The sequence below is a fragment of the Cetorhinus maximus genome, chromosome 14 (genome assembly GCF_964194155.1).
Source record: "Cetorhinus maximus chromosome 14, sCetMax3.hap1.1, whole genome shotgun sequence".
NCBI classification, from domain to species: Eukaryota; Metazoa; Chordata; class Chondrichthyes; order Lamniformes; family Cetorhinidae; genus Cetorhinus; species Cetorhinus maximus.
In genome coordinates this window covers 37,313,244-37,338,488 of record NC_135892.1, presented here as the reverse complement: position 1 = coordinate 37,338,488, position 25,245 = coordinate 37,313,244, and the positions used below count along the sequence as shown (strand labels likewise).

Below are 25,245 nucleotides of genomic sequence, written 5' to 3'. Positions count from 1 at the left end.
AGGCTTTCGGGAGCCAGGAAGTGAGTTACTCGCTACAAGATTCCTAGCCTCTTACCTGCGCTTGTAGCCACAGTATTTATGTGGCTAGTCTAGTTCAGTTTCAGGTCAATGGTAACCCCCCCAGGATGTTGATCGTATCCTAATAGATGTCTTTATGATTATGAAAGGTTTTGATAGGCTAGATAGAGAGAGTGCTTCCACTCATGAGGAACAGCATAACTAGAGGCCTTCAATGTAAGATAGTCACTAAGAAATCAGTTAGGGGATTCAGAGAAAACTTCTTTACCCGAAGTGATAAGAACGTGGAACTCAATATCACAGGAAATGGTTGAAATGAATAGAAGTCGAGTATCCTTTATCCTTAAATCTGAAAACCAAACACATCCAGAAACTGCACCTTTTTTTTGGAACCTCATTGACCTTTGGCATGGAAATTTTGTTGTCTGCACTGTTTACCTTGCAATTTATGTGGTGAATATGTCTAAAAGAAACTTATTACAGGTACCCTGTATTTATTATTCAGTGATACATCTTACTTTTCTAGCCATTTTATTTGCTTTAGACTATAGCTAGCTTAGGCTATTGTAATCTAAGTTTATAAGCGGTATCTGAAAACCAAAATTATGAAATCCAAAATGCAAACAGCCCTGGGGGTTTTGGATAAAGGATGCTTTACCTGTAGTACAGGTGCCTTTAAGGGGAAACAAGACAAGCATATGAGGGAGAAGATAACAGACAGTTACGATGATAAATTTAGATGAAAAAAAGATGGGAGGTGGTTTGTGTGGAGCATAAACACCGGCATGGGCTGTTTGGGCTGAATGGCATGTTTCTGTGTTGTATACAGTGTGCACGTGCATAAGCGTGTGTTAAGCGCGCACACCACTGGGTGACTCCTGCATTTTCTCCTGTATTCCCCAACACCTAACTCTCAACGTAACTCGTAATTATATCTCAGATCCAACTGCTTCAAATATGTAAATCAGAGACTTTTCTACATAACAAAATTTCAAGTGCAAAACTTTCTACTCAAATATCATGCATCAAAACGTAAGAGTTATATAATTTCCATAGAATTAAGTTGATGATAAAACTTACAATGCTAGTCGGTCAAGTACAAAACATACATTCTCACACTCAGCTGTGAGACAAGGCCGTGCTTTGGAATAATTCTGTATAGCCACAGTGTACACTTCCAACAAAGGCAAAGGATCGTCAGAGATTTTCCACTTCCCAGCATACTGTAACAGTGTCTGTAATGAAAGGTTAAAATTTCAATAATTTTAAGGCATTGTGATACAGAAAGTTTTATTAACATCAGTTGCTAATGTTCAGGCAATCCAAACGTTCTCTTTCAATAGGTCTGATTTTCCACTAACAGATGGTATCATAGGGAAATACAAAATCTCTCAATTTTGCTCTGAGATAACTAACTAAGCTACATTGTGCACTGGAATCTACACTGGATGTGCCTCTAATATACTAGGCTTATGAAAATCACATTAAACTTGCTTTGCATAAATAAACATCAATTATACTTGCACAATTGACAGTAAAGTGACAAGGCCTACGCTAAAACACACATCCATAAATATCTCCAAAAACACAATAATTCGGGATCATCTAATTTATTCTTGGTTGAAGGGAGGTCTGATAGGTGTAGAAGATTATGACAGGTTTAGATAAGGTCGATGAAGAAAAGCTGTTCCCATTAACTGATGGTACAAGGGCCAGGGGGCACAAATGGGTAAGAGATACAGGACTGTATGAGTTAGAGCTTTTTCTTTTAAAAAAGTGTAGCAAGTGGCAACAACTTGGAACTTGCTACCTATGATGGTAGCAGGAGAAGAGAAGAATGATTTTAAAAGGAAATTGGATGGGCATTTGAGGGAAAAAATTTGCAGGGCTATGAGGTTAGAGCAGGGGAATGGGATTAACTGGACTGCTCTACAGAGCATGGTCTCAATGGGTCGAATGGCTTCCTTCCATGCAGGAATGACTAACCTTATTAGGTCATGAAGATATCGTGTACAGTTTTGGTAACCATATTATAAAAAAAGGCTTTCGAGACACTGGAAAAAGGTGTAAAAAATATATTCAAAGAACATCAGCTGGGAGGTTATACCTGTCAGGAAAGGCTGAACAGGAAAGATTCAAGAAAAAACTAGGGTGACCCGGTCAACATCTTTAAGATCATGAAAGGATAAAAGTAGAGAAAATGTTTCCATTTGTGGGGACACCAAAAAAGATGCCATAAATATAAGCTAGTCACCAATAAATTCAATGTGTGATTTGAGGGAAACTTTATTCAGAGGGTGGTAAGAATGTGGAACTCATTAATACAAGTAGTGAGCAACATAGGGGAAGTGATGGCATAGTGGTATTGTCGCTAGACTAGTCATCCAGAGACCCAGGGTAATGCTCTGGGGACCCGGGTTCGAATCCCGCCATAGCAGAATTTGAATTCCATAAAAATCTGGAATTGTCAATTGTTGTAAAAACCCATCTGGTTCACTAATGTCCTTTACAGAAGGAAATCTGTCATCTGGCATGTGACTCTACGTGTGACTCCAGACCTACAGCAATGTGTTTGACTCTTAAATGCCCCTGGGTAAGGGTAAATAAATGCTGGCCCAGCCAGTGAAGCCCTCATCCCGTGAATGAATAAAAAAGGGTGCATTTAAGGGAAAGCTAGTTAAATGAAGAGGAGTGGGAAGTAGCTTCTATTGAGCATAAATACGATGTTACAATTCCCTTGAGGTCAATAACTTTTAAGATATTTGAATTTTCAGCGACTGACTGGCAAGGTTTCAAGTTTTAAGACTGTATTAAAGGAACATTGTCTAAACATTATTCAATCAGCAACTTTTACTCTGAACTACAGAAAAGATCCCCCATTTAACACAACCAAAAATCCCCCTCTGCTGTTATACTTTACTCTGTTCATTAAGTGGGCTTCATTTTTCTAGCCAGATAACTTCAAATCCCCAAACTGACTTTCACTGTAGCAGTTGCCCTGGAGGTTCCTCGTTTTAGCAAAGCTAGAGTGAATCTTCCAGCCTTGTTTAAATCCTCATGAACTTAGTCTTTTCAATCCGGGCACAAACGCCCACCAGCATTCTGCATGATGAACAACAGATACTGGCTGCCTCCATCTCAGATTCTTGCACAATTACCCATTTCCGTCAGCTTCAGTGATAAATCTTAGAAAACTCTGCAAGCTGGTACAATAGCTTGCTGTGGACTCTTCCCTCCTCAAAGCCCATCTCCATTGCAATGTGAATCACGTGGGTCTTGTATCCAGGTAGAAATACTAATTAGCCATTCTCTAGACTCCCAACTCCATCCTATCTTGGAATTTAGACAAAGTATAACCGTTTATAAAGCCTGACATTCCTAACACCTCACTGTGAGACTTGGAGACTAAAAGTATATCCACTGTCAGCATAACTTCGCCAGTCATTGTTGATAGGTATGAGCATCTTGCACCTTCTTTGCAGTAAATTAATCTGGGCCTCTATGTGCCCATAGCAACAAAGCCACCTATGCTGATTGCCAAGCAGGATTTGGAGGTCAGATGACCCCATTCACTCCTCCGTTTTATTCTAAATTAAAGAGGCTGTCTCATACAAATATTAAGTTTATAAGGTTGTTAACAACCAGCAGACAAATTGGGCTGAATGATGCATTTCTAAATTGTACATCCTACATAACATTTTGTTTATTTGGCTGCTTTAGATCAAAGGTTTCACAGGATAAATTATCTAGGCAAATTCGAGCAAGGACTTAACAGTTTCAGGGGACTTTCAAGGCTCAAGAATCCAAGCTCAACATAAGATTGAAGCAAAATACAGTGGATGCTGGAATCTGAAACATAACAGAAAATGCTAGAAAAACTCAGGTCTAGCAGCATCTGTGGGAAGAGAAACAGAGTTAACATTTTGAGTCCGTATAACCCTTCTTCAGAGCTGTTGAGATATTCTCAACATAATCTTTACTATATTCAAGGTGCTACATACACTTTTCTTGGGACTTGCGACTATAGTCAGGAAGGGAAGAAAACTGTACAGTTCAAAGCAGATAAATTGTAAAAAAAAAAGCAGCCAAAGGTATATTAATCCTATATGGTTTGTTCTTTTTTGTATAATTTACCATTTCATCTGTATTTTTGCTCATGAGTTTTATTTAGCCAAAAAATTAGCAAGTACAGTACCCTGCGCAGGGTGGTTTAATGGTATGATATACTTTGTCCAAGTTGATAGAATTCAGGGTGAATTCTATACATTTTTCAATTAGCAATTTACAGCAATCAAGGTTAATTGCCAGACCAGGGACAAGCTACATGGAATAAAGGCATAGGCTTAAATGTGTAAGAAATCTGTTCTACTTAGAGATCAAACCACTTACATTGCAAAGGGATATTGTAAAAGCCTACACTGTAGCAGCTCACATTCAGTACACTAAGTAAAACACTTAATGCAGTTTATAAAGGGGATGCATTGCAGTAGGGCAACAGAGTCCTAAAGCATTCATTTTGGATTTAATAAAGTTAGTAGAATCCATTATAGAGCCAATTTTAACATAGACCTAATCATAGGCACAAACCTAGTGAAACGTATGTATTACTACATAATTTTTCAGAATTTTAAACCATTTTAGGATCAATGGCTGCACACAGGCTGCATTATATAGTTTTAAATTGCCAGCATTATTCTTGCTTGAATGTACATGTGCAGTACGTAATATTCAACAAATATTACAATGGTAGCCCCGTTTAAGATAAAGCAATGGCAAACATGTATAACAGAATTTGAAATGTTGGCTTTAATTTAACATCAAATCTATGGCCAGAATCTCACACAGTCATACATTTGGCATAAGTGGTGTAGTACTGAAAACAGAGAAAGGGAGGTACAGGTTATCACAGAATCTTTACAGTGCAGAATGCAGCCGTTTGGCCCATCGAGTCTGCACTGTCTCGCTGAAAGAGCAATCTACCTAATTCCCCCTAATCTACTTAATCTCCCTTATCCCGGTAACCTTGCACATTATTTCTTTTCAAATAGCAATCCAATTCCCTTTTGGATACCTTGATCAAACCTGCCTCCACCACCCTTTCAGGAAGTTCGTTCCTGACTCCAACCACCCTCTGGGTGAAAAAAAAAATTCCTCACATCATGTCTCCTTTTGCCCATTGTTTGGAATCTATGCCCTCTAGTTCTTGATGTACTCTTCAGTGGGAAGTTTCTCACTATTTACCCTGTCCATACCCCTCAGGATCTTGATTACCTCTATCAAGTCTCCTCTCAGCTTTCTTGTCTCCAAGGAAAACAGGCCCAACCTCTCTAATCTATCCTCATAGCTAAATTTCTTTAACCCTGGGATCATTCTTGTGAATCTCCCCTGTACTCTCTCCTTCACATCCTTCAAGTATGGCGCCCAGAGCTGGACACAGTACTCCAGATGATGCCTAATAGTGTCTTACACAAGTTTAACATGAGCTCCTTACTCCTGTACTAAATGCCCCTATTAATAAAACCGAGGATACAAGATACTTTATTAACTGCACACTGGGGGGACAGCGCGTGGTGAAGCGTGTGGCGAAGCGCGCCGGGGGAGACAGCGCAGTGCAACAGTGACCATTGTAACATAAGGTTTAGGTTGGTCATGGGGAAGGACAAGGAGCAAACCAGAGGAGGAATAGTTAATTGGGGAAAAGTGAACTTTTGATGGGATGAGAATGCATCTGAGTCAACTGAATTGGAATCCAATGTTGGTGGAAAAGACGGTGGCTAAACAATGGGCTACCTTCAAATAGATAGTATTGCAAGCAATGTCAAGGTTGAAGGGGAAAGGTAGAATGAATAAACCTAGGACACCCTGGATGACGACAGCAATAGAGGTGAAGATGTAAAGGAAGGAGTACATGTAGGACAGGTGTCGGGTTGAAAATACAATGGAGAATCAGGCTGAATATAGAAGGACCAGAGTGGAAGTGAAAAAATTAATCAAAAAAGCAAGGAAGGAGCATGAAAAGAGACTAGCAGCTAACATAAAAAGGGAATCCCAAGGTCTTCTATAAGCATGTAAATAATAAAAGGGCGGGAAAAGAAAGAGTAGGACCAATTAGGGATAAAGAAAGAGGACTTGCATGTGGAGGCAGGAGAAGTAGCTGCAGTATTAAACGAGTACTTTGCATCTGTCTTTACAAAGGAAGAGGATGCTACCCAGGCCAAGGTGGAAGAGGTAACTGGTACACTTGAGGAATTTACAATTGAGAAGGAGGGGGTGTTAGGAATGCTACCTTTACTTAAAATTGATAAGATACAAGGGCCGGATGAGATGCATCCAAGAATATTGAGGGAGGAGAGCGTGGAAATTTCAGAGGTGATAATCTTCCAGTCTGGGTCAATGTTCAATGAGACAGGTAGGAGGTGCCATTTGCATTTGTAGGTTTAGTTTGAGAAAATGAAAATGGAATGGAATGGAATATTTCAGTTAGCAATTCAACTAATCATTCAAACATTTATGCAGTAGTTGATTTCATCCTGCACATGAAAAATGCGTAAAGAACCTATACCCTAAACTATTTGAGTATCATTCATATACTTTGGCATGTCTGCTTTAAATTTTAAAAGGCACAGTTACCAATTGCATGTTACTGAGCTAGTAATCCAAAACCTGGACTAATAATCCAGAGATTGAGATCAAATCCTACCATCGGATTTAGAATTTAAATACAGTTTCTTTTAAAAAAAAAAGTGATTTTCGCAAAACACAATTTGCTCAAAAATGCCCCTTCAGGGAAGGAAATCTGCCATCCTTACCCTGACCTGTAAATTACTCAAGCCCCAAGCCAACATGGCGAACTGGAAGAAAAGGGGAACTTGTATTCATAAAGGACGTTTCCTGATCTCAGGACGTCCGAAAGCACTGCACAGCGAACCAAGTACTTTCTGAAGTGTAGTCATGATCGAGAGGGGCCACTTAGCTTAGTGTGTGAATCGGATTAACATGAGGTTTAATCCCAATTCTGGCTGAGATAGGCTCAGGGCCTGCCCCCTTGCCCCGCCCATATTAAAAACAACTGAACTTGTGGTTTGGTGAATAATCACCTTTAGAGAGAGAACAAGAACATAGGAAATAGCAGGAGTAGGCCATTCAACTAGATCATGGCTGATATTTACCTCAATGTCACCTCCCCACACCATCCCCATATCCCTTGACACCTTTAATATCTAGAAATCTATCGATCTCTGCCTTGAATATACTCAATGACTGAGCCTTCACAGCTCTCTGGCATATAGAATTCCAAAGATTCACCACCCTCTGAATGAAGAAATTCCTCCTCATCTCAGTCGTAAAAGGCCTACCGTTTATTCTGAGACCCTGGTTTGGGACACTCAGATGGGGAAACATCCTTCCTGCATCTACCTTGTTGAGCCATGCAAGAATTTTGAATGCTTCAATGGTGTTATCTCGTATTCTTCTAAACGCGAGAGAATATAGGCCCAGCCTCCTCAATCTCTTCTTAGGGGACATTCCTGACATCCCAGTGGTCAGTCTGGTTAAACTTTGCTGCACTCGCTCAAGTATATCCTTCCTTGGGTAAGTAGAACAAAATAGTACACAATATACTCAATGTGGTCTCACCAAGGCTCTATATTTTTTCCATATTATATTCCTTCTGCCATGATCTTTCCATTTAGTCTGTCTAAAGCCCTTGAAGCCTCCTTGCATCCCCCTCAACTCTCATCCCCCACCTAGTTTTGAGTCATCAGCAAACTTGGAATTATAATATTTGGTCCCCACATCCAAATCATTGAAATAGATTGTGAACAGCTGGGGCTCAACTACTAATCCTTGCAGTACTCCACGAGTCACAGCCTGTCAACCCAAGAATTATTCCTACTCTCCATTTTCTGACTGTTAACCCATTTTCAATCCATGCCAGTTTATTACCTGTAATGCGTGTGCTTTAATTTTGTTTATTAACCTTCCTGTGTGGGACCTTATTGAAAGCCTTCTGAAATTCCAAATGCACCACATCCACTGCTTTCCCCATATCTATTCTGCAAGTAACATCCCCAAAAAGCTCCCTTTCATAAATCCATGTTGACTCTGTCCAATCCAACATCCCAGAGAAATTATTATTCTCCATTATTTTCTAAGTGACCAGTTACCAAATTGTTTACAGTAGATTCTAATATTTCCCTACTACTGATGTCAGGCCAACAAGTCTTTAGTTCCCCGTTTTCTCTCTCCCTCCTTTCTTAAATAGTGAGGTTGCATTTGCCACCTTCCAATATGCAGGAACTATTCCAGAATTTATAGAATTTTGGAAGTTGGCTACTAATGCATCCACTATCTCTACAGCCATATCTTTCAACACTCTGGGATGTAATGACCATATCCAGGGGATTTATCAACTTCCAGTCCCACTAATTTCTGCGGTACTGCTTTTTCACTAATACTAATTTTTTTCAGTTCCTCATTCTCGCTAGTACCTTGGTTTTCTCGTACTCCTGGGAGATGTTTTGCATCTTCCTCCTTGAAGACAGTGTTTGTTTAGTTTCTCTGCCATTTCCTTATTCCCATTTATAAGTTCTCCTGTCCCTACCTGTAGTGGGCCCACATTTGACTTTGCAAATGTTTTCCTTTTTACATACCTATAGAAGCTTTTACAATCTGTTTTCACTAGTTTACTTTCATATTCTATTTTCTCTTACCAGGTTCTTGGTCATCCTTTGCTGAATGCTAAAAAGCTCCCAGTCCTCAGGCTTAATGCATTTTTGGCAACTTTATACACTTCTTCCTTTGATCTAATACAATCTTTAACTTCTCTTGTTAGCCACAGTTGGATCACCTTTCCTGCTGGGTTTGAGTGCCTCAAAGGAATGTAAATTTGTTGTAAACCATATATTAATTCTTTAAATACTAGCCAGTGTGTCTACCATCATACCTATTAATACAGTTTCCTAATCTACCACAGCCAATTTGTCTCTCATTGCTTTGTAGTTTAGATTGTTTAGATTTAAGACCCTAGTTTCAGAATGAACATCATCACTTTCAACCTTAATGTAAAATTCCATATTACGGTCACCCTTCCTTAGAGGCTCCTTTACAACAAGATTATTAATTAGCCCTTTCTCATTGCACAGTACTAGATCTAAAACAGCCCGTTCAAGTTGGTTCTGCAACATACTGTTCCAGGAAAATCTCGCACATTTTAGGAGTTAGTCCTTCACAGCATTAGTGCTAATTAGGTTTACACAGTCTATTGACTAGAAGAAAAAAAAATTACAATTGTATATAGGAAATTCTCTAGCCAATTTGCGCATAGCAAGCTCTAAGTGAGATAATGGCCAGAGGATCCAGTCATTACGGTCTATATTGGAACAAACATTGGAAAGAATGGGAAAGCAGTCAAAATAGTATTAGGAGCTAAATTAAAAACAGGATCTCAAGGATTTAAATGTTTAATTGTTACCTATACCATATGCAAGTTGGCATGGGGATAAGCAGATTAGGGAGAAAGAATTATGTGATAAAGAGGGTTCTATTTCATGGGACACTGGCACCAGTACAGGGATAGGAAGGAACTGTCCTGATACAAGCTCTATCTGAACCAGGTTGAGACCAGGGTCCTCGCAGAAAGGATAAATAGTGTAGTCACAAGGACTTTAAACTGGTAATGGGGTGGATAAGGCTGTACTGATTTGTTTTCAAACAACTCCCTCTTCCCTCTAATTAGTAGAGTGCCACCAATAGTTGTGCCTTAGACACTGCAGGTAACAGGAAAATTAAATGATATAAAGGAATTAAATTAGGAGAGAGAAAAAAGGAAATGGGTAAAACATTAGAACAGAAGGACAGGTTAGAGTGTGTGGCCCAAATAATCATTCTATATGTAAATACATGGAGTATAAGGAACAAATTCCTTGAATTGCAGACATTCAACTTGGAGGGCGTGACGTGGTAGCCACGACTGAGACAAGGCTGTAACTAAACATAGCGTGTTATAAGATCAGCAGGAAAAATAAAAATAATAGGGAGGGTGTAGCTGCCTTTGTGATCAAGGATAAACTCATTTCTATGATAATGGAGGAAATAACGAGAGGCAAGCAGGCAGTGGAGACTTTATGGGTAGAATTAAAGTAGAAAAGAGTTTAAGACTGTATGTATATAGGCTCCCTGTATTTGGCTTGTATAAATGCTGAGATTGGACAAGTATACAGCAAAGACAGAGTGGTTTTAACTTTCATATAGAAAGGTCAACTGTTAATTTTAAAACTGACATTAATAGATTTGCATTGACCAAACATATTAAGGATGTGGGGCAAAAGTGGGTATACTGAGTTATGAACTTTTTTAAAAATTCGTTGATGGGATGTGGGCAGCGCTGACTAGGCCAGCATTTATTGCCCATCACAAAATGTCTTGAGAAGGCAGTGGTGAACTGCCACCTTAAACTGCTGTAGTCCATGTTGTGTAGGTACACCCACAGTACTGTTAGGGAGGGGGTGCCATGATTTTGACCCAGAGACAGTGAAGGAATGGTGATATATTTCCAAGTCAGGATGGTAAGTGGCTTGGAGGAGAACTTGCAGGTGGTGGTGTTCCCATGTGTTGGCTGCCCTCGTCACAGAATCATAGAGTGCAGATGAGGCCCTTCGGCCCATCGAGTATGCACCGACACGTGAGAAACACCTGACCTACCTACCTAATCCCATTTACCAGCACTTGGCCCATAGCCTTGAATGTTATGACGTGCCAGGTGCTCATCCAGGTACTTTTTAAAGGATGTGAGGTAACCCGCCTCCACCACCCTCCCAGGCAGCGCATTCCAGACCGTTACCACCCCCAGGTGAAAAGGTTTTTCCTCACATCCCCCCTAAACCTCCTCCCCTCACCTTGAACTTGTGTCCTCTCGTGACTGACCCTTCAACTAAGGGGAACAGCTGCTCCCTATCCACCCTGTCCATGCCCCTCAATCTTGTATACCTCCATCAGGTCGCCCCTCAGTCTTCTCTGCTCCAACAAAAACAACCCAAGTCTATCCAACCTCTCTTCATAACTTAAATGTTTCATCCTAGGCAACATCCTGGTGAATCTCCTCTGCACCCCCTCCAGTGCAATCACATCCTTCCTATAATGTGGCAACCAGAACTGCACACAGTACTCTGGCTGTGGCCTCATCAAGGCTCTATACAACTCCAACACGATCTCCCTATGTTTGTAATCTATGCCTCGATTGATAAAGGCAAGTGTCCCATATGCCTTTTTCACCACCCCACTAACATACCCCTCTGCCTTCAGAGATCTATGGACACACACGCCAAGGTCCCTTTGTTCCTCAGAACTTCCTAGTGCCATGCCGTTCATTGAATACCTCCCTGTCAAATTACTCCTTCCAAAGTGTATCACCTCACTTTTCAAGGTTAAATTCCATCTGCCACTTATCCGCCCATTTGACCATCCCATCTATATCTTCCTGTAGCCCAAGACATTCAACCTCACTGTTAACCACCCGGCCAATCTTTGTGTCATCCGCAAACTTACTAATCCTACCCCCACATAGTCATCTATGTCGTTTACATAAATGACAAATAATAGGGGACCCAGCACAGATCCCTGTGGTACGCCACTGGACACTGGCTTCCAGTCACTAAAGCAGCCTTCTGTCATCACCCTCTGCCTCCTACAACTAAGCCAATTTTGAATCCACCTTATCAAATTACCCTGTATCCCATGTGCATTTGCCTTCTTTAAGTCTCCCATGTGGGATCTTGTCAAAGGCTTTGCTGAAATCCATAGAAACTACATCAACTGTACTACCTTCATCTACACACCTGGTCACCTCCTCAAAAAATTCAATCAAATTTGTTAGGCATGACCTCCCTCTGACAAAGCCATGCTGACTATCCCTGATCAAACCTTGCCTCTCCAAGTGGAGATAGATTCTCTCCTTCACAATTTTCTCCAATAGTTTCCCCACCGCTGACGTGAGACTCACTGGCCTGTAGTTCCCTGGCTTATCTCTACAACCCTTCTTAAATAGCGGAACCACATTAGCTGTTCTCCAGTCCTCTGGCACCTCCCCCGTGGCCAGAGAGGAATTAAAAATTAGGGTCAGAGCCCCTGTGATCTCCTCCCTTGCCTCCCTCAGCAGTCTGGAACACAAATCATCCGGACCTGGAGATTCTCTCGATCAGGGGGTCACCAACCTTTTCTTTTAATGAGAGCTACACCTGATTAATGAAAAATATCCAGAACTACTAAAACATATATTGAAAATATAGGGACAGATAAGGGTACATATTAAGCTATTACAGCTGAGTTACAAAAATATACATTTAAAATGAAGAAAATTGATTCTTAACCTTCATTTCAACGTGAAACTTGACACTGCATGGTGTCCACCAGTACTGTGTAATCTGGTGTGCATCCCGAGAGAGCAACTCTGACGGTGTCGTTCAGATGCTCAGTCAGACACATTAGAAATTTGGATTTGATGAAGTTCATGTCGAAAAAGGCGGATTCGCAAAGATAGGTGGAACCAAACAGGGAAGCCACTTTCATTGCTGCTGAAAGGATGTTACTGTACTTCCCAGTATCCACGAGACTCCAGAAATTAGTGGCAGGTTGCCTTGATTTCAACTGAATGTAATTTTGAAGGCTGATAATCTCCATAATGACACAATCAAGGTTAAACAGCACATCAATTTGTTCAGAAATGTCACCAACATCTACGCCATCTTCGTCGAGGTGGTGAAAGGAGCGAAGTGAAGATGAAGTGAAGGCGTTCTGGAAGCAGGCCGGCCTGAGCTACATTCAGTACTCTCGAATCTGTGCACAAGTGCTGAGGGGTGCCCTAAAGGCCCAGTACCAAGCAGAGGCAAAGAAAACAGATGTATATGTCAAAGCCAGCAAGCTGAAAGAGACCTGAGCACGCTAGCTAGCAGAGGTTGTGCTAGTACAGATGGTCTTCGACTTATGTCGATCCTCAGTTACGACAAGTCACAACTGACACCCATGTTATTACTTACGGCATTGGACCTGCACTTACGGCATAACACTGACTCAGGCACCAGTGTTGTTTACAAAAGTTGGCAAATTAGTTAGCATGTAGCGGGAAAATAATTATATGACTTGAATCCTGTACTACTATTGGTTAATTTTTCAAATCTTAATGCGAGCTACTCATTAGCAGACAACAAACTAACAGTTGCTCGTGATCAACATGTTGGCGACCCCTGTTCTAGATGGTAGCGGTCATGGTTTTGGAAGGTTGCTGTCTCAGGAGGCTTGGTGAGTTCCTGCAGTACATCTTGTAGGTGATACACACTGCTGCTACTGTGCATCCGTAATGGAGGCAGTGAATGTTTGTGGTTAGAGTGCCAATCAAGTGGGCTGCTTTGTCTTGGATGGCGTCAAGCTTCTTGAGTGTTGTTGGAGCTGCTCTCATCCAGGCAAGAGGAGAGTATTCTATCACATTTCTGACTTGTGCCTTGTAGATGCTGGACAGGGTTTGGGGAGTCAGGAGGTGAGTTATTTGTCACCGGATTCCTAGCCTGCGACCTGCTCTTGTTGCCACAGCATTTATATGGCTAGTCCAGTTCAGCTTCTGGTCAATCATAACCCTCAGGGATGTTGATAGCGGGGGACTCAGTGATGGTAATGTGATTGAATGTCAAGGGGCGATTGTTTGATTCTCTCTTGTTGGAGATGGATACAGCCTGGCATTTGTGGCATGAATATTACTTGCTACCTGTCAGCCCAAGCCTGGATATTGTCCAGATCTTGCAGCATTTGGACATTAGTTGACAAGCCCAGGGAGATAGGTCAGCTTTACATCTGCTTATACATGGAATGGACAGAACTACATTACAGAAGTCATACTTGAATCACTATCAGCTCTCTGCCTCTAATGCAGTTCTATTCATCTCAATTATATTCAAACAATGACCCTGGTGTTTAAAAATGCTTGGCAACATAACTAAGCTTTTCTTCATTGTAATAGGAAAGTTGAGTTTGTGATGAAGCCTATACTTACCTTGAGTTTGGAGGTCAGGAACTTCTATTCCTGACAAACTTCAGGCCTTTTGCACATGCATCGGCTGGGAACTGGCTGCACTTGTGCAGGTTGGGTATTTTTCATTCTTCAGTCTGAGGATTGGCCCTACATGCCTGCACAGAAATTAGAAAGAAGAATGGTGCGAAAGCGCAGGTCAGATGACCTGGTACAAAGCACCATTGTTGAGTGAGTGTCCCAGGGACACAGAAGTCCCAAACCAGGTAGGGGGACAGAGAGAGGTCCCAAATAGAAGCCTCAGATGAGGGACAGAACAGGTCCCGTAAAGTTAATTTAAAAGAAAGGTGCTGAGACATAGGCTCCAAATTAAAGACAGACCTGCAGAGAACAGACTTTAAGTGGGCACAAGAGAAGTAGCCCTTTGCAGTCATGTTCTGCTCGGCACTGCTGAAGATCTGTAACTGTGCTTGAGTGTACTTGGAAATCCAGAGGGCAAGAAATCTCAGGTGAGGTGGGTCATTGTTGGAGCCACTTGAGGGCACCAACTTTTGGTGAGAATTCCAAGGCAAGTTCTTCAAATGTGTCGAATGGAAACCCTCATGATAAAGACAAAGTTTCCGAGAGATTGAATGGCTCACAATGTGACAAACATCTGGGTGGGTTGAGAAATCCATGGAACTGAGTTTGGTTGCACGTCATTTATTCTGTGGTTTGTTTGACCAGAATTTGCTTGTTAATTCACATGTACCTCAATATAGATAGATATTGCAAATTGTTTTATCGTTCTAAACCTGCAAAGTTTATTTTTGTTTGTTCCAAATCAGTGGAATCTTGTGACTTTATTCACTTAGTAAGTATCTTGAACCTCAAAATGTCTACTTTAAACCAACCGTTATTGGTTCTAAACCAGATCGCCTCCACAACCCACGGTCTAACCAAGGTCATAAAAAATTGAGGCAGGGGGGCCGCTCGACCAGGATCTTTAACCCACAGATATATACGAGTGCTGATACTTGCGGAGATTAAGGTTTATAAGATTTCCACAGTGAATTTTACTATACTGATTGAAAAGCAGAATGTCTTTGCCAATTGCTAAGTCTTTTCTGCAAAGGGAAGACTTACCCTTGAGTGACTTGCAGCAATTAACTAAGACTAGGCGAACAGCATTAGCAGAAAAGTTAAAGTTAAGAGTTAAAAGCAGGGGCTAAGACAGCAGAAATAAATGAGGTAACAGCACAGCATCTGGGATTGGAAGAAAAAATTAATCCAGATAACAATGTTGTTGAGTTAGCAAGAATTCAGTTGCAAATTAAGCAGTTTGCAATTGAAAAATAAATAAAAAAGCTCAATTTAGAAAAAAAAGGAGCAAAAGAAATGGAAGTGCAAAAGCTTGAGCTAGAGTTTCAAAGAGAGGAAGAAATCAGATAGCATGAACTGGCTAGAGAAAAGCTTAAACAGAACAACAGAGGGTCCAGTAATTCGGATAAGTCCTATTCTGAGCTTTGATATAACACAGTCTTCACCTATTGCCTAAATTCACTGAAGGCAGGGCTGAGAGATGTCTTCTCATTTGAAAAGGTGGCTAACCGATTAAAGTAGCCAAAGGACACATGGACTCATTTTCAAAGTGTTTTAGTCAGGAAGGCTATCGATGTGTATTCTAGTCTTTCAAAAGAACAATCTTCAGATTATGAGAGAGTTAAAGCTGCAGTACTTAATACTTATGAGCCTGTCCCTGAAGCATTAAGAAAAGACTGAATGAAACAGTTGTAGAATTTGCTAAGGAAAAGGACATGGTGGTTTTGATCCCTGAAGTTAGAAAATTTTGAACATATGAGAGAGCTAATGATAATGGAGAAGTTTCAAAAATAGCATCCCAATAGCTATTAGGTTGCACTCGGAAGACTAAGTTTTCTAAGGTATGAGAAACAGCAGTTCTCGCAGATGGGTATGATATATCAGACAGGTAATTAGGGGGCAGTAGATCTCCATCTGTAAACCTTCAAGGAAGCTAGCGGGACAAAAAAAAGAGAGTCTAGCTTTATGGAGGAGGCATAAGATGCTCCAGTCAAGAAAAATGGTAGTGTAGGAGGTAAAAGTGATGTAAAATATGCTACTATTGCCATAAGAGTAGGCATCTGAATGGTACATTGGTGGCAGTATTAAGAACACTTAAGGAGTCTTTAGAAAAGGCCATACCAAAAAGGAAATAGGTGTTAAAACAATGGCACCGGTGCAAGTGACTGAGACTTCCACAGAGAAAGTTGCGCCAGAAAGTGAAACTTAGATTGTAAAAACATTAGAAACACAAGTAGGTAGAGCTGGAAAAGATTACAAGGAGTTTATATTGGAAGGGGAAGTCGCTCCATTTTTGCCCAAAGAACAGCCCAGGAAAATTGTTATCCGGGGAGATACTGGTTCAGATCAGAGCTTATTGTTAGCAAAGGATTTGAACCTTTCTTCAGAAAGTTCACTGAACTGGAATGTTTTAATACAGGGTATCGAGGGGAAGTATGGGCCTTACCCATTGTATATAGAGTAAACTTAAGTTGTGCTCTGATGAAGGGGCCTTGTGTAGCTGGTATTGTTCCAAAATTATCTACTGCAAACATAGACTTTATATTGGGCAATGATATGGTGGGCAGTATAGTTTTTCTACAAGTTGGGATGGACTGTCACAGTTCCAAAGTTGTTGCTGCAAATAAAAACTCCTCGCCCAATTGTGACCCAGTTGACCGAAGAAGTTGAGTATAAAAGCTGGCAAGTCATGCTGCAGCTGTATAGTACCTCGGTTACGCCACACTTGGAATATTGCGTGCAATTCTGGTCGCCACATTACCAGAAGGATATGGAGGCATTGGAGAGGGTGCAGAGGTGGTTTACCAGTGTGCTGCCTGGTCTGGAGGTTATTAGCTATGAGGAGAGGTTGGAGAAACTCAGATTATTCTCAGTAGAGCGACGGAGATTGAGGGGCGACTTGATAGAAGTTTACAAAATTATGAGTGGCATGGACAGAGTAGATAGTCAAAAGCTTTTTCCCAGGGTGGAAGAGTCAATTACTAGGGGACATAGATTTAAGGTGAGAGGAGAAAACTATAGAGGAGATGAAAACAAAAAACTACTGCGGATGCTGGAAATCCAAAACAAAAACAGAATTACCTGGAAAAACTCAGCAGATCTGGGCGCCGATGCTGCCAGACCTGCTGAGTTTTTACAGGTAATTCTGTTTTTGTTATAAAGGAGATGTGCAGGGCAAGTTTTTTTACGCAGAGGGTAGTGAGTGTTTGGAATTCGCTGCCAGAGGAGGTGGTGGAAGCAGGTACGATAGTGGTGTTTAAGAGGCAGCTTGACAAATACATGAATAGGATGAGAATAGAGGGATACGGACCCCGGAAGTGCAAAATGTTTTAGTTGACGGGCAATATGATCGGCGCAGGCTTGGAGGGCTGAAGGGCCTGTTCCTGTGCTGTACTTTTCTTTGTTCTTTGTTCCTTGAACTGATCCAACCAACAGTATTGATGTATTGGCCTTGGTAATGGAGCAACAGAAGGGCTAAACTAAGAATAGTCAGCGGAAAGAACTGAAAACACAAAATGGTCTGGAAGGGTCAGTGACCATGGATACCAAATTACAAGTGCTTGCCAGTGTTGACACACTGCGTACAGCGACAGGTATCGAGGCAAGTGGACAGTTTGCAAATGACCATTTCAAACCTGCAGAGGATTGAATGACATGGTTCCTGAACTGTGTGACAGTTGAAATATTGGAAGGAACAATAAAAATCCAGAGTGAGGAAATGGTTGAAATTGTTCAAAGATCTGTTTGGAACGGGATCAGGAAAAACTACAAGATCTTGAAATGATCCAAGTAGGATTACGAAACCCTTTTGTGTGAAATCCTTGAAATGGCTAAAAGAGATTTTGATCAAAGAAATGAAATGACTTGTTAATGTACAAAGAAGGCATTTTGACTTTTTTGTCTTGAAGTGAGAATTTCACATGTTTAACTTCAGAAACGTGGGTTTGAAGATGGAATTACACCTGCAGCTAACTAACAGGATGACGATTGGGTTGTGGACTTAAATGAAATACTCTTTACAAAGTTAAAGACTGGGATTAAGAGGAAAAAGAAATGCAAGTGTTGAGTTATGATAATTCTATAACGTTTAAATTCTGTTAATCCTACTTGTAACATGTATTGAATTTTGTTTTGGTTAAACCTTTGCAACTTTATAATACGTTGTGTGTAATTGTGGAACAAAGTGAAAATTATACCTGTGTAGTACATAATAAGCTATTTGTTAGAAGTTTATGATGTTATGTTCTTGTAAAAAATGTGGAACGCCATTATGAAGACACTTTCACTGTTTAGTGAAGCTCTCTTTCTTTCAAGTGAGAGGGTGTGATGAAATCTATACTTACCATGTTGAGTTTGGAAGTTAAAAGCCTGAGCTTAAAATTATTTTCAGAGCCAACCAAACGGAGTCAAATTAGTCCCAAATTATACAAACAGTCAAAAGCACTCCAAATCAAAGATATGCAAACGGCAAGTACATTTTGCAGAGGGCAAGTTCTATTTAAAAAGATGATGAATTCAACCACTGGGAATAATTTAACTTTCTCATTCATTTATGGCATATATACATCAAGAGTATATAAAGAGATTTTAAATCCTCAAATCTAATTTTAATGTCTACCTGGAAAAAGATTTTGAAAAGAGGGCATCTCTGATGACAAATTTTAGTACATGTTTTATAAGGAAGGAATGCTTCCTGGTGCAAACAAAATTCTTTGGCACTTCAAAATTAGCTAAAAAGGGAGCCAATGTTTCAAAAAAGGAGAGTTATTTTGTTTAAATTATTTGATTTAGACTTGTTTTACGTTAACTTTCCAAGGATCTACAGAAGTAAAAGCAGGTATTATAACTGCAACAGATCTAGCCAGAAGATCATGAGATCACAAGTTATAACTCAGCATTTCTAATTTCTGTGACTAAACTTGAATCATCCTCCTTTGACAGCTTCAATTCCAATCCCACTAAAAAAAATCAACTACAATGCAAAACAGTATTGCTCCACTGTGCCTCATCACAGTTTGCATATCGTCAAAAGTTATGGGAAACAAGCTTGTAAAGAAAACATGACCGATAACGTGCCAAGGAGATTCATGTACAAAAATGGTATATGAAAAACGTGATTCTGTGTAGAAACGTCATTTAATCAGTTCCATGGGGAGGTGGAAGTGGGGGCACGCTTCTAGTAGCTCAACACATATGAAAGAGTTTGAAATTTAAAATGAATACGGTAAAATAAAAAAATTCATATGATTCCACAAATATTCTGGAGTTGGATAGCCCTCATTAAAGTTCTAGGTCCAATCTTAACATCTGATATGCAAACATTCTAGAAATCAATATTGGTTTTTCAATAGCTCTGAAACCCAAACATATTAATCAGCGAAAAATTCTGAATGAAAAAACAAGTACTTGATGCAGATCAAGAATTTAAAATATCAACTAAACCATTTGAGGTTCTTGGATCCTAGTAGTCATAAGGGCTAGCTGTTATAAATAAATTTTCTGCAATGATTGTACAGTTTTCCTCTGTGGCTTTTGCAAGTTAGAAGAAAAAGCTCCTACTAAAGCCCAGCAACATCTGCAAGGAATTTTCCACACAGAAAAAAGGTTCAAAAATGATATCAATATTCTAACTGGGGAAGAGGTTAATAAAAAGCAACAGCTTTCATTCAATTCAGTTACAGCAAATACTAAACTGGGTGTGAACAGCTTTTCAAAAATAACTGTGCTTATCATTGAGATATCAGACTTTTACAGCAAAGATGTGCCAGTTGAGCAAAATATCAAACAAACAGGTCAAGCTCCCCCTCCTGAAAAAAAAGTAGACAGCTGATGGCCAAGTGTCAAAGCAGAAAATGATTGACATTCCACTCTAAACAATGGCCATAAACAGCTGAATCAGAAAAATGCAAGGTTTGGCCTGTGTGCAGCATTAACACCAGCATAGATCAGCGGGGCCAAATAGCCTATTTCTACACTGTACATTCTGTGCAACTTACAAGTAAGTACACTCACATCTCAGTCAGAAGGTCACAGTTTCAAGACCTGCTCTAGGACTTACACAACCTCGGCTGACATTTCAGAGCATTACTAAGGGAGCGTCATATTGCCAGAGGTGCCATCTTTCAGATGAGATACCCCCTCAAGATGATGTAAATATCGACAGCACTATTTATACAGCAGGAAAGTTCTCCCCTTGTCCTGGCCAATAATTATCCTGAAGGCAGCATAACTAAAATTAGTGATGTAACTCATTGCTGTTTATGAGGCCTACAGAGAATAATCTGGATGCAGCAATTGCCTATAAATCAGCAATAACTGAAATAAATTAGCAATAGCGTGCGAGACAACGTGTGAGAATGCAGGGAACCACCTCTTTTAAAGGCTGATGTTATGTTCTATTGGCTCAGTTAACTGGCGTTCCCTTTGCAACTTTTCAAAATGATTCTCAACCATTTCATTTATTTGTTGGATCATTGTGCAATGTCTTGTAATTAACAGTGGTCTTGGTGCTAAGCTATTTTGCAATGCTGGGTTTACTAGCTCTCAAAAAATTGGACTTGATATGTGAGGATTTTTTGTATTCTCCTTGTCTTAATGCAGTAAAAAGGATAGTAACTGCCTGGTTGAAATCTTCTAGCTTTGTGCATATGTGATGAAAACGCATTAGCTGTGACCCTACCAGTCCACGGGAGGTGTATTTTAGGGTGATCGCTTTGCATGTAGAAGAAGTATGTCACTTATTCTTTCTAAAAAGTGCCAATACCATATCTAGGAAATTAACACCTTCTTTTGCAGCTTTAAGTTTAATGGAGGGGTAATGATTGAGGGTCGAGGAATTTTTCTAATTTTGCTTCTGTGCCAGTCCAGATACCCCATATGTCATCCAAGTTTTTGTAGTAATAGATAGGGAGCCTGTGACACTTTTTAACTACACATGGCAGAGTCAGAAAAGTGTGTATGTTTGCATAGGCTGGGGAAAATTTCTTACCCATAGCTATGCCTTTGATTTGAAGGTAAAATTCATGATTGAATTGATCGTTGTTTTTTCTTAAACCTCAGTGAAGTAACTGATTAGAGCTTCATCTGGTCAGTCAGGCTGGAGAAAGATATTCAAGATATTTCAAACAGGCAGCATACCTATCTTTGTGTAGAGACTTCCAACGTCCATTGTAAAAAGTAAGGCACTGGTGAATACGTTCGAGAGTTAATCACCGCTGTAAAAGGGTTTGTGTCTTTAATGTAACTAGGGTGACTCTGTGCTCAGGGGTTCCAATCTATGTCTCATTAAAGCACGATGATCATGTGAGAAAGTGCATTAGTTTATGAAAACAAACCACTGAAATGTGAAGGATGTGTGAATTAAACCATTCGTACCCGACAGTCAGCTTGGTGCTGCAGAATTAGTGTTTGTGTATTCCCATTGTTGCACAGTTGGACCTTTAGAGGTCAGTATCCTGACATGTTTGTAAGCACTCACTTCAAACTGGGCAGCGAGGGGAAATAAACTTGAAATTAGTGGAACAAAATTGAAGAATGCTGGAGAGTGCTAATTGCTTGCAATTAATTTTTTTTAAATGCGAGACTCATTCCCAATAAGTTACCTTGTGCCAAGTAGTTGGAATCTGAGTATGGGAGTAGGTTAACATCTTATTTTTAGATACCACGTTAAGGTTTAATATGCAGAGATGACAGATGAATAAAACATACATAGATGTAATACACACACTATTTGTGCTACCTTATCTAACAAAGGAAAGCCAAAAAACAATTCAACACAAATACAGTGTTGCTACATGGCTGCAGCACCTAATAAAAAGAGTTAGTGAGAATGAAAAAGCAGCTCCTGAAAACCAGAGTTGCCCCCAAAAACCAAAAAGTAGCCCTCGGTGGGGGTGGGGTGAAGGAGCCTGACCCCTGCCCAAGAGGCAACAAACTGATCCTCCTCAGATTTCCACACCAGAGTCTGGAAGGACATGAAGCTCTGGAAAGGTGTGATAAGGAAGGAGTAAGGAAATAAAACTAGGAACATAGGAGCAGAATTAGGCTATTCAACTAGATCGTAGCTGATCATCCACCTCAACGCAATTTCCCCAAACCATCCCCTTATCCCTTGATGTCTTTAATATCTAGAAATCCATTGATCTCTGTATTGAACATACAGAATGACAGAGTTTCCACAGTCCTCTCAGGTAGAGAATTCCAAAGATTCACCACCCTGAAGAAATTCTTCTCAGTCCTAAATGGCCTACCTTTTATTCTGAGACTATTCCCCCTGGTTCCAGACCCCTGCACCAGCTAGGGGAAAGATCCTTCATCTGTCGAGCCATGCATGAATGTTATATCTTCAATGAGATCATGTCTCATTCTTCTAAACTCCAGAGAATACAAGCCCAGTCTCCTCAATCTCTCCTCATAGGACAATCCCCTCTCCGTCATCACAGGAATCAATCTGGTGAAACTTCAGTGCGCTCCGTATATGGCAAATTTATATTTTTCTATGGCAATATGACTAAAACTGTACACAATACAAGCTGTGGTCTTACCACAGCGCTACACAATTGCAGCAATATATTTATTCTGGCACTCAAAACCTCTTGCAGTAAGGGCCAACATACCATTTGCCTTCCTAATTGCTCACTGCAATTCTCCTCCAAAAGTCCTCCTGCTGACGAAATGTCTAGAATATAACGCTATCATAACCAAAACCATATTCTACCAGTGAGACAAGTACAATACTTCATGGCAACACCCACTTTCCAAACACTGGCACTTGCTCAACATGTCATTGTTTGAGCAATGACATGTTGACACTTGATAGCAGTGTCGACGACCCCCTTCCATCACTTTGTTAACAGTAGAGTAGACTGATGGAATGGTAATTAGCGGATTGGATTCGTTTGGCTTTTTGTGAACAGGACATACCTGGGCAATGTTCCTCATTGCTGGGCAGATGCTAGTGTTGTAGCTATACTGAAAGAGCTTTGTTACAGACACAGCTGGTTCTGGAGCACAAGCCTTCAGTAGTACAGCTGGGATGTTGTCAGGGTCCATAGCCTTTGCCATATCCAATGCCTTCAACTGTTTCTTGATATCATGTGGAGTGAATTGTAGGTTTGAAGGCTGATACCTGTGATGCTGGGGACCACAGGCAGAGAAAGTGATGGATATTCCACTTCTCACTACTTGAGGATGACTGCAAATGCCTTGTATTTTGCACAGATGTGCTGAGTCCCCCCCATAATTAAGGATGGAGGGGCTGTGGAGGCTCTTCCTCTGATGAGCCGCTTAATCATCCACCATCATCCACAACTGGATGTGGACCGCACAGCTTTGATCTGCTTCATTGGATGTGATTGCTTGGCTGTTTCTTGCATGCTGCCTTCAGTGTTCAACTTGCATGTGGTCCTGTGTAGCATCACCAGGTTGGCATCCCATTTTTAGTTATGCCTGGTGCTGCCTGCACCTAATATGCTATCTTGCACTCCTCATTGAACCAGGATTGGTCTCCTGGCTTGACAGTAATTGTAGATATGCCAGGCCATGAGGTTACAGATCGTGGCCGAATACAATGCTGCTGATGATGGCCCACAGGACCTCATGGATGCTGAGTTCTGAGCTGCTGCATCAGTTCCGACATTGTGCCGAAAATGGGAGAGCTGTCTCACAGACTAGTCGAGCAGCAGCCTGACAGTCATCCTCACGGAATCATACCTTACAGATAATGTCCCAGACACCACCATCGCCATCCCTGGGTATGTCCTGTCCCACCGGCAGGACAGGCCCATTGGAGGTGGTAGCACAAAGGTATACTGTCAGGAGGGAGTTGCCCTGGGTGTCCTCAGCATCGACTCTGGACCCCATGAAGTCTCATGGCATCAGGTCAAACATGGGCAAGGAAACCTCCTGCTGATTAAGACATACTGCCCTCCCTCAGCTGATGAATCAGTGCTCCCCCATGTTGAATATCACTTGGAGGAAGCACTGAAGGTGGCAAGGGTGCAGAATGTACTCTGCGTGGGGGACTTCAATGCCCATCACCAAGAGTGTCTCAGTAGCATGACTACTGACCGAGCTGGCCGAGTCCTAAAATACATAGCTGCTAGACTGCGTCTGCAGCAGGTGGTGAGGGAACCAACAAGAGGGAAAAACATACTTGACCTCATCCTCAGCAATCTGCCTGCCGCAGATGCACCGGTCCATGACCGTATCGGTAGGAGTGACCACTGCACATTATGGAGACGAAGTCCCGTCCTCACATTGAGGATACCCTCCATCGTGTTGTGTGGCATTACTGCCATGCTAAACGGGATAGATTTCGAACAGATCTAGCAACTTAACACTGGGCATCCAGAGGCGCCGTGGATCATCAGCAGCAGCGGAATTGTACTCAAACATAATCTGGAACCTCATGGCTCAGCATATCCCCCACTCTATCATCAAGTCAGGGGATCAACCCTGGCTCAATGAGGAGTGCAGGAGGGCATGCCAGGAGCAACACCAAGCATACCTAAAAATGGAGGTGTCAACCTGGTGAAGCTATAACACAGAACTACTTGCATGTCAAACAGTATAAGCAGCAAGTGATAGACAGGGCTAAGCGATCCCACAACCAACGGATCAGATCTAAGCTCTGCAGTCCTGCCACATCCAGTCGTGAATGGTGGTGCACAATTAAACAACTCACTGGAGGAGGCGGCTCCACAAATATCCCCATCCTCAATGATGGAGGAGCCCAGCACATCAGTGCAAAAGATGAGGCTGAAGCATTTGCTACAATCTTCAGCCAGAAGTGCCAAATGGATGATCCATCTCGGCCTCCTCCGGAAGTTCCTATCATCACAGGTGCCAATCTTTAGCCAATTCGATTCACTCCACATGATATCAAGGAACGACTGAAGGCATTGGATACTGAAAAGGCTATAGGCCCTGACAACATTCCGGCAAAGTACTGAAGACTTGTGCTCCAGAACTTACTGCACCCCTAGCCAAGCTGTTCCAGTACAGCTACAAAACTGGCATCTACCCAGTTATGTGGAAAGTTGCCCACATATGTCCTGTACACAAAAAGCAGGACAAATCCAACCTGGCCAATTACCGCCCCATCAGTCCACCCTCCATCATCAGTAAAGTAA

At 41.2% G+C, this 25,245-nt stretch overlaps 1 protein-coding gene across 4 annotated transcripts in view; it reads right to left on the bottom strand.

Annotated features, from left to right (window-relative positions):
* LOC144689595 (zinc finger protein 292-like) overlaps positions 1-25,245 on the bottom strand; it is a 263,203-nt gene that overhangs the window by 197,526 nt on the left and 40,432 nt on the right. The window contains exons 2-3 of one of the 4 annotated variants that reach the window (XM_078556808.1): positions 14,057-14,190; positions 1,099-1,253 (exon numbers count right to left, since the gene is read on the bottom strand). The exons of 1 other annotated variant lie outside the window; for it this stretch is intronic. Coding sequence is in view for 2 of the 3 variants with exons in the window: in XM_078556807.1 (XP_078412933.1) it covers positions 1,099-1,253; positions 8,730-8,744 (170 nt within the window). In the remaining variant the exon portion in view is untranslated. Of the gene's footprint in view, positions 1-1,098; positions 1,254-8,729; positions 8,847-14,056; positions 14,191-25,245 lie in introns of those variants that run through there. 2 more of the 4 variants (XM_078556807.1, XM_078556806.1) reach the window with 2 other exon arrangements.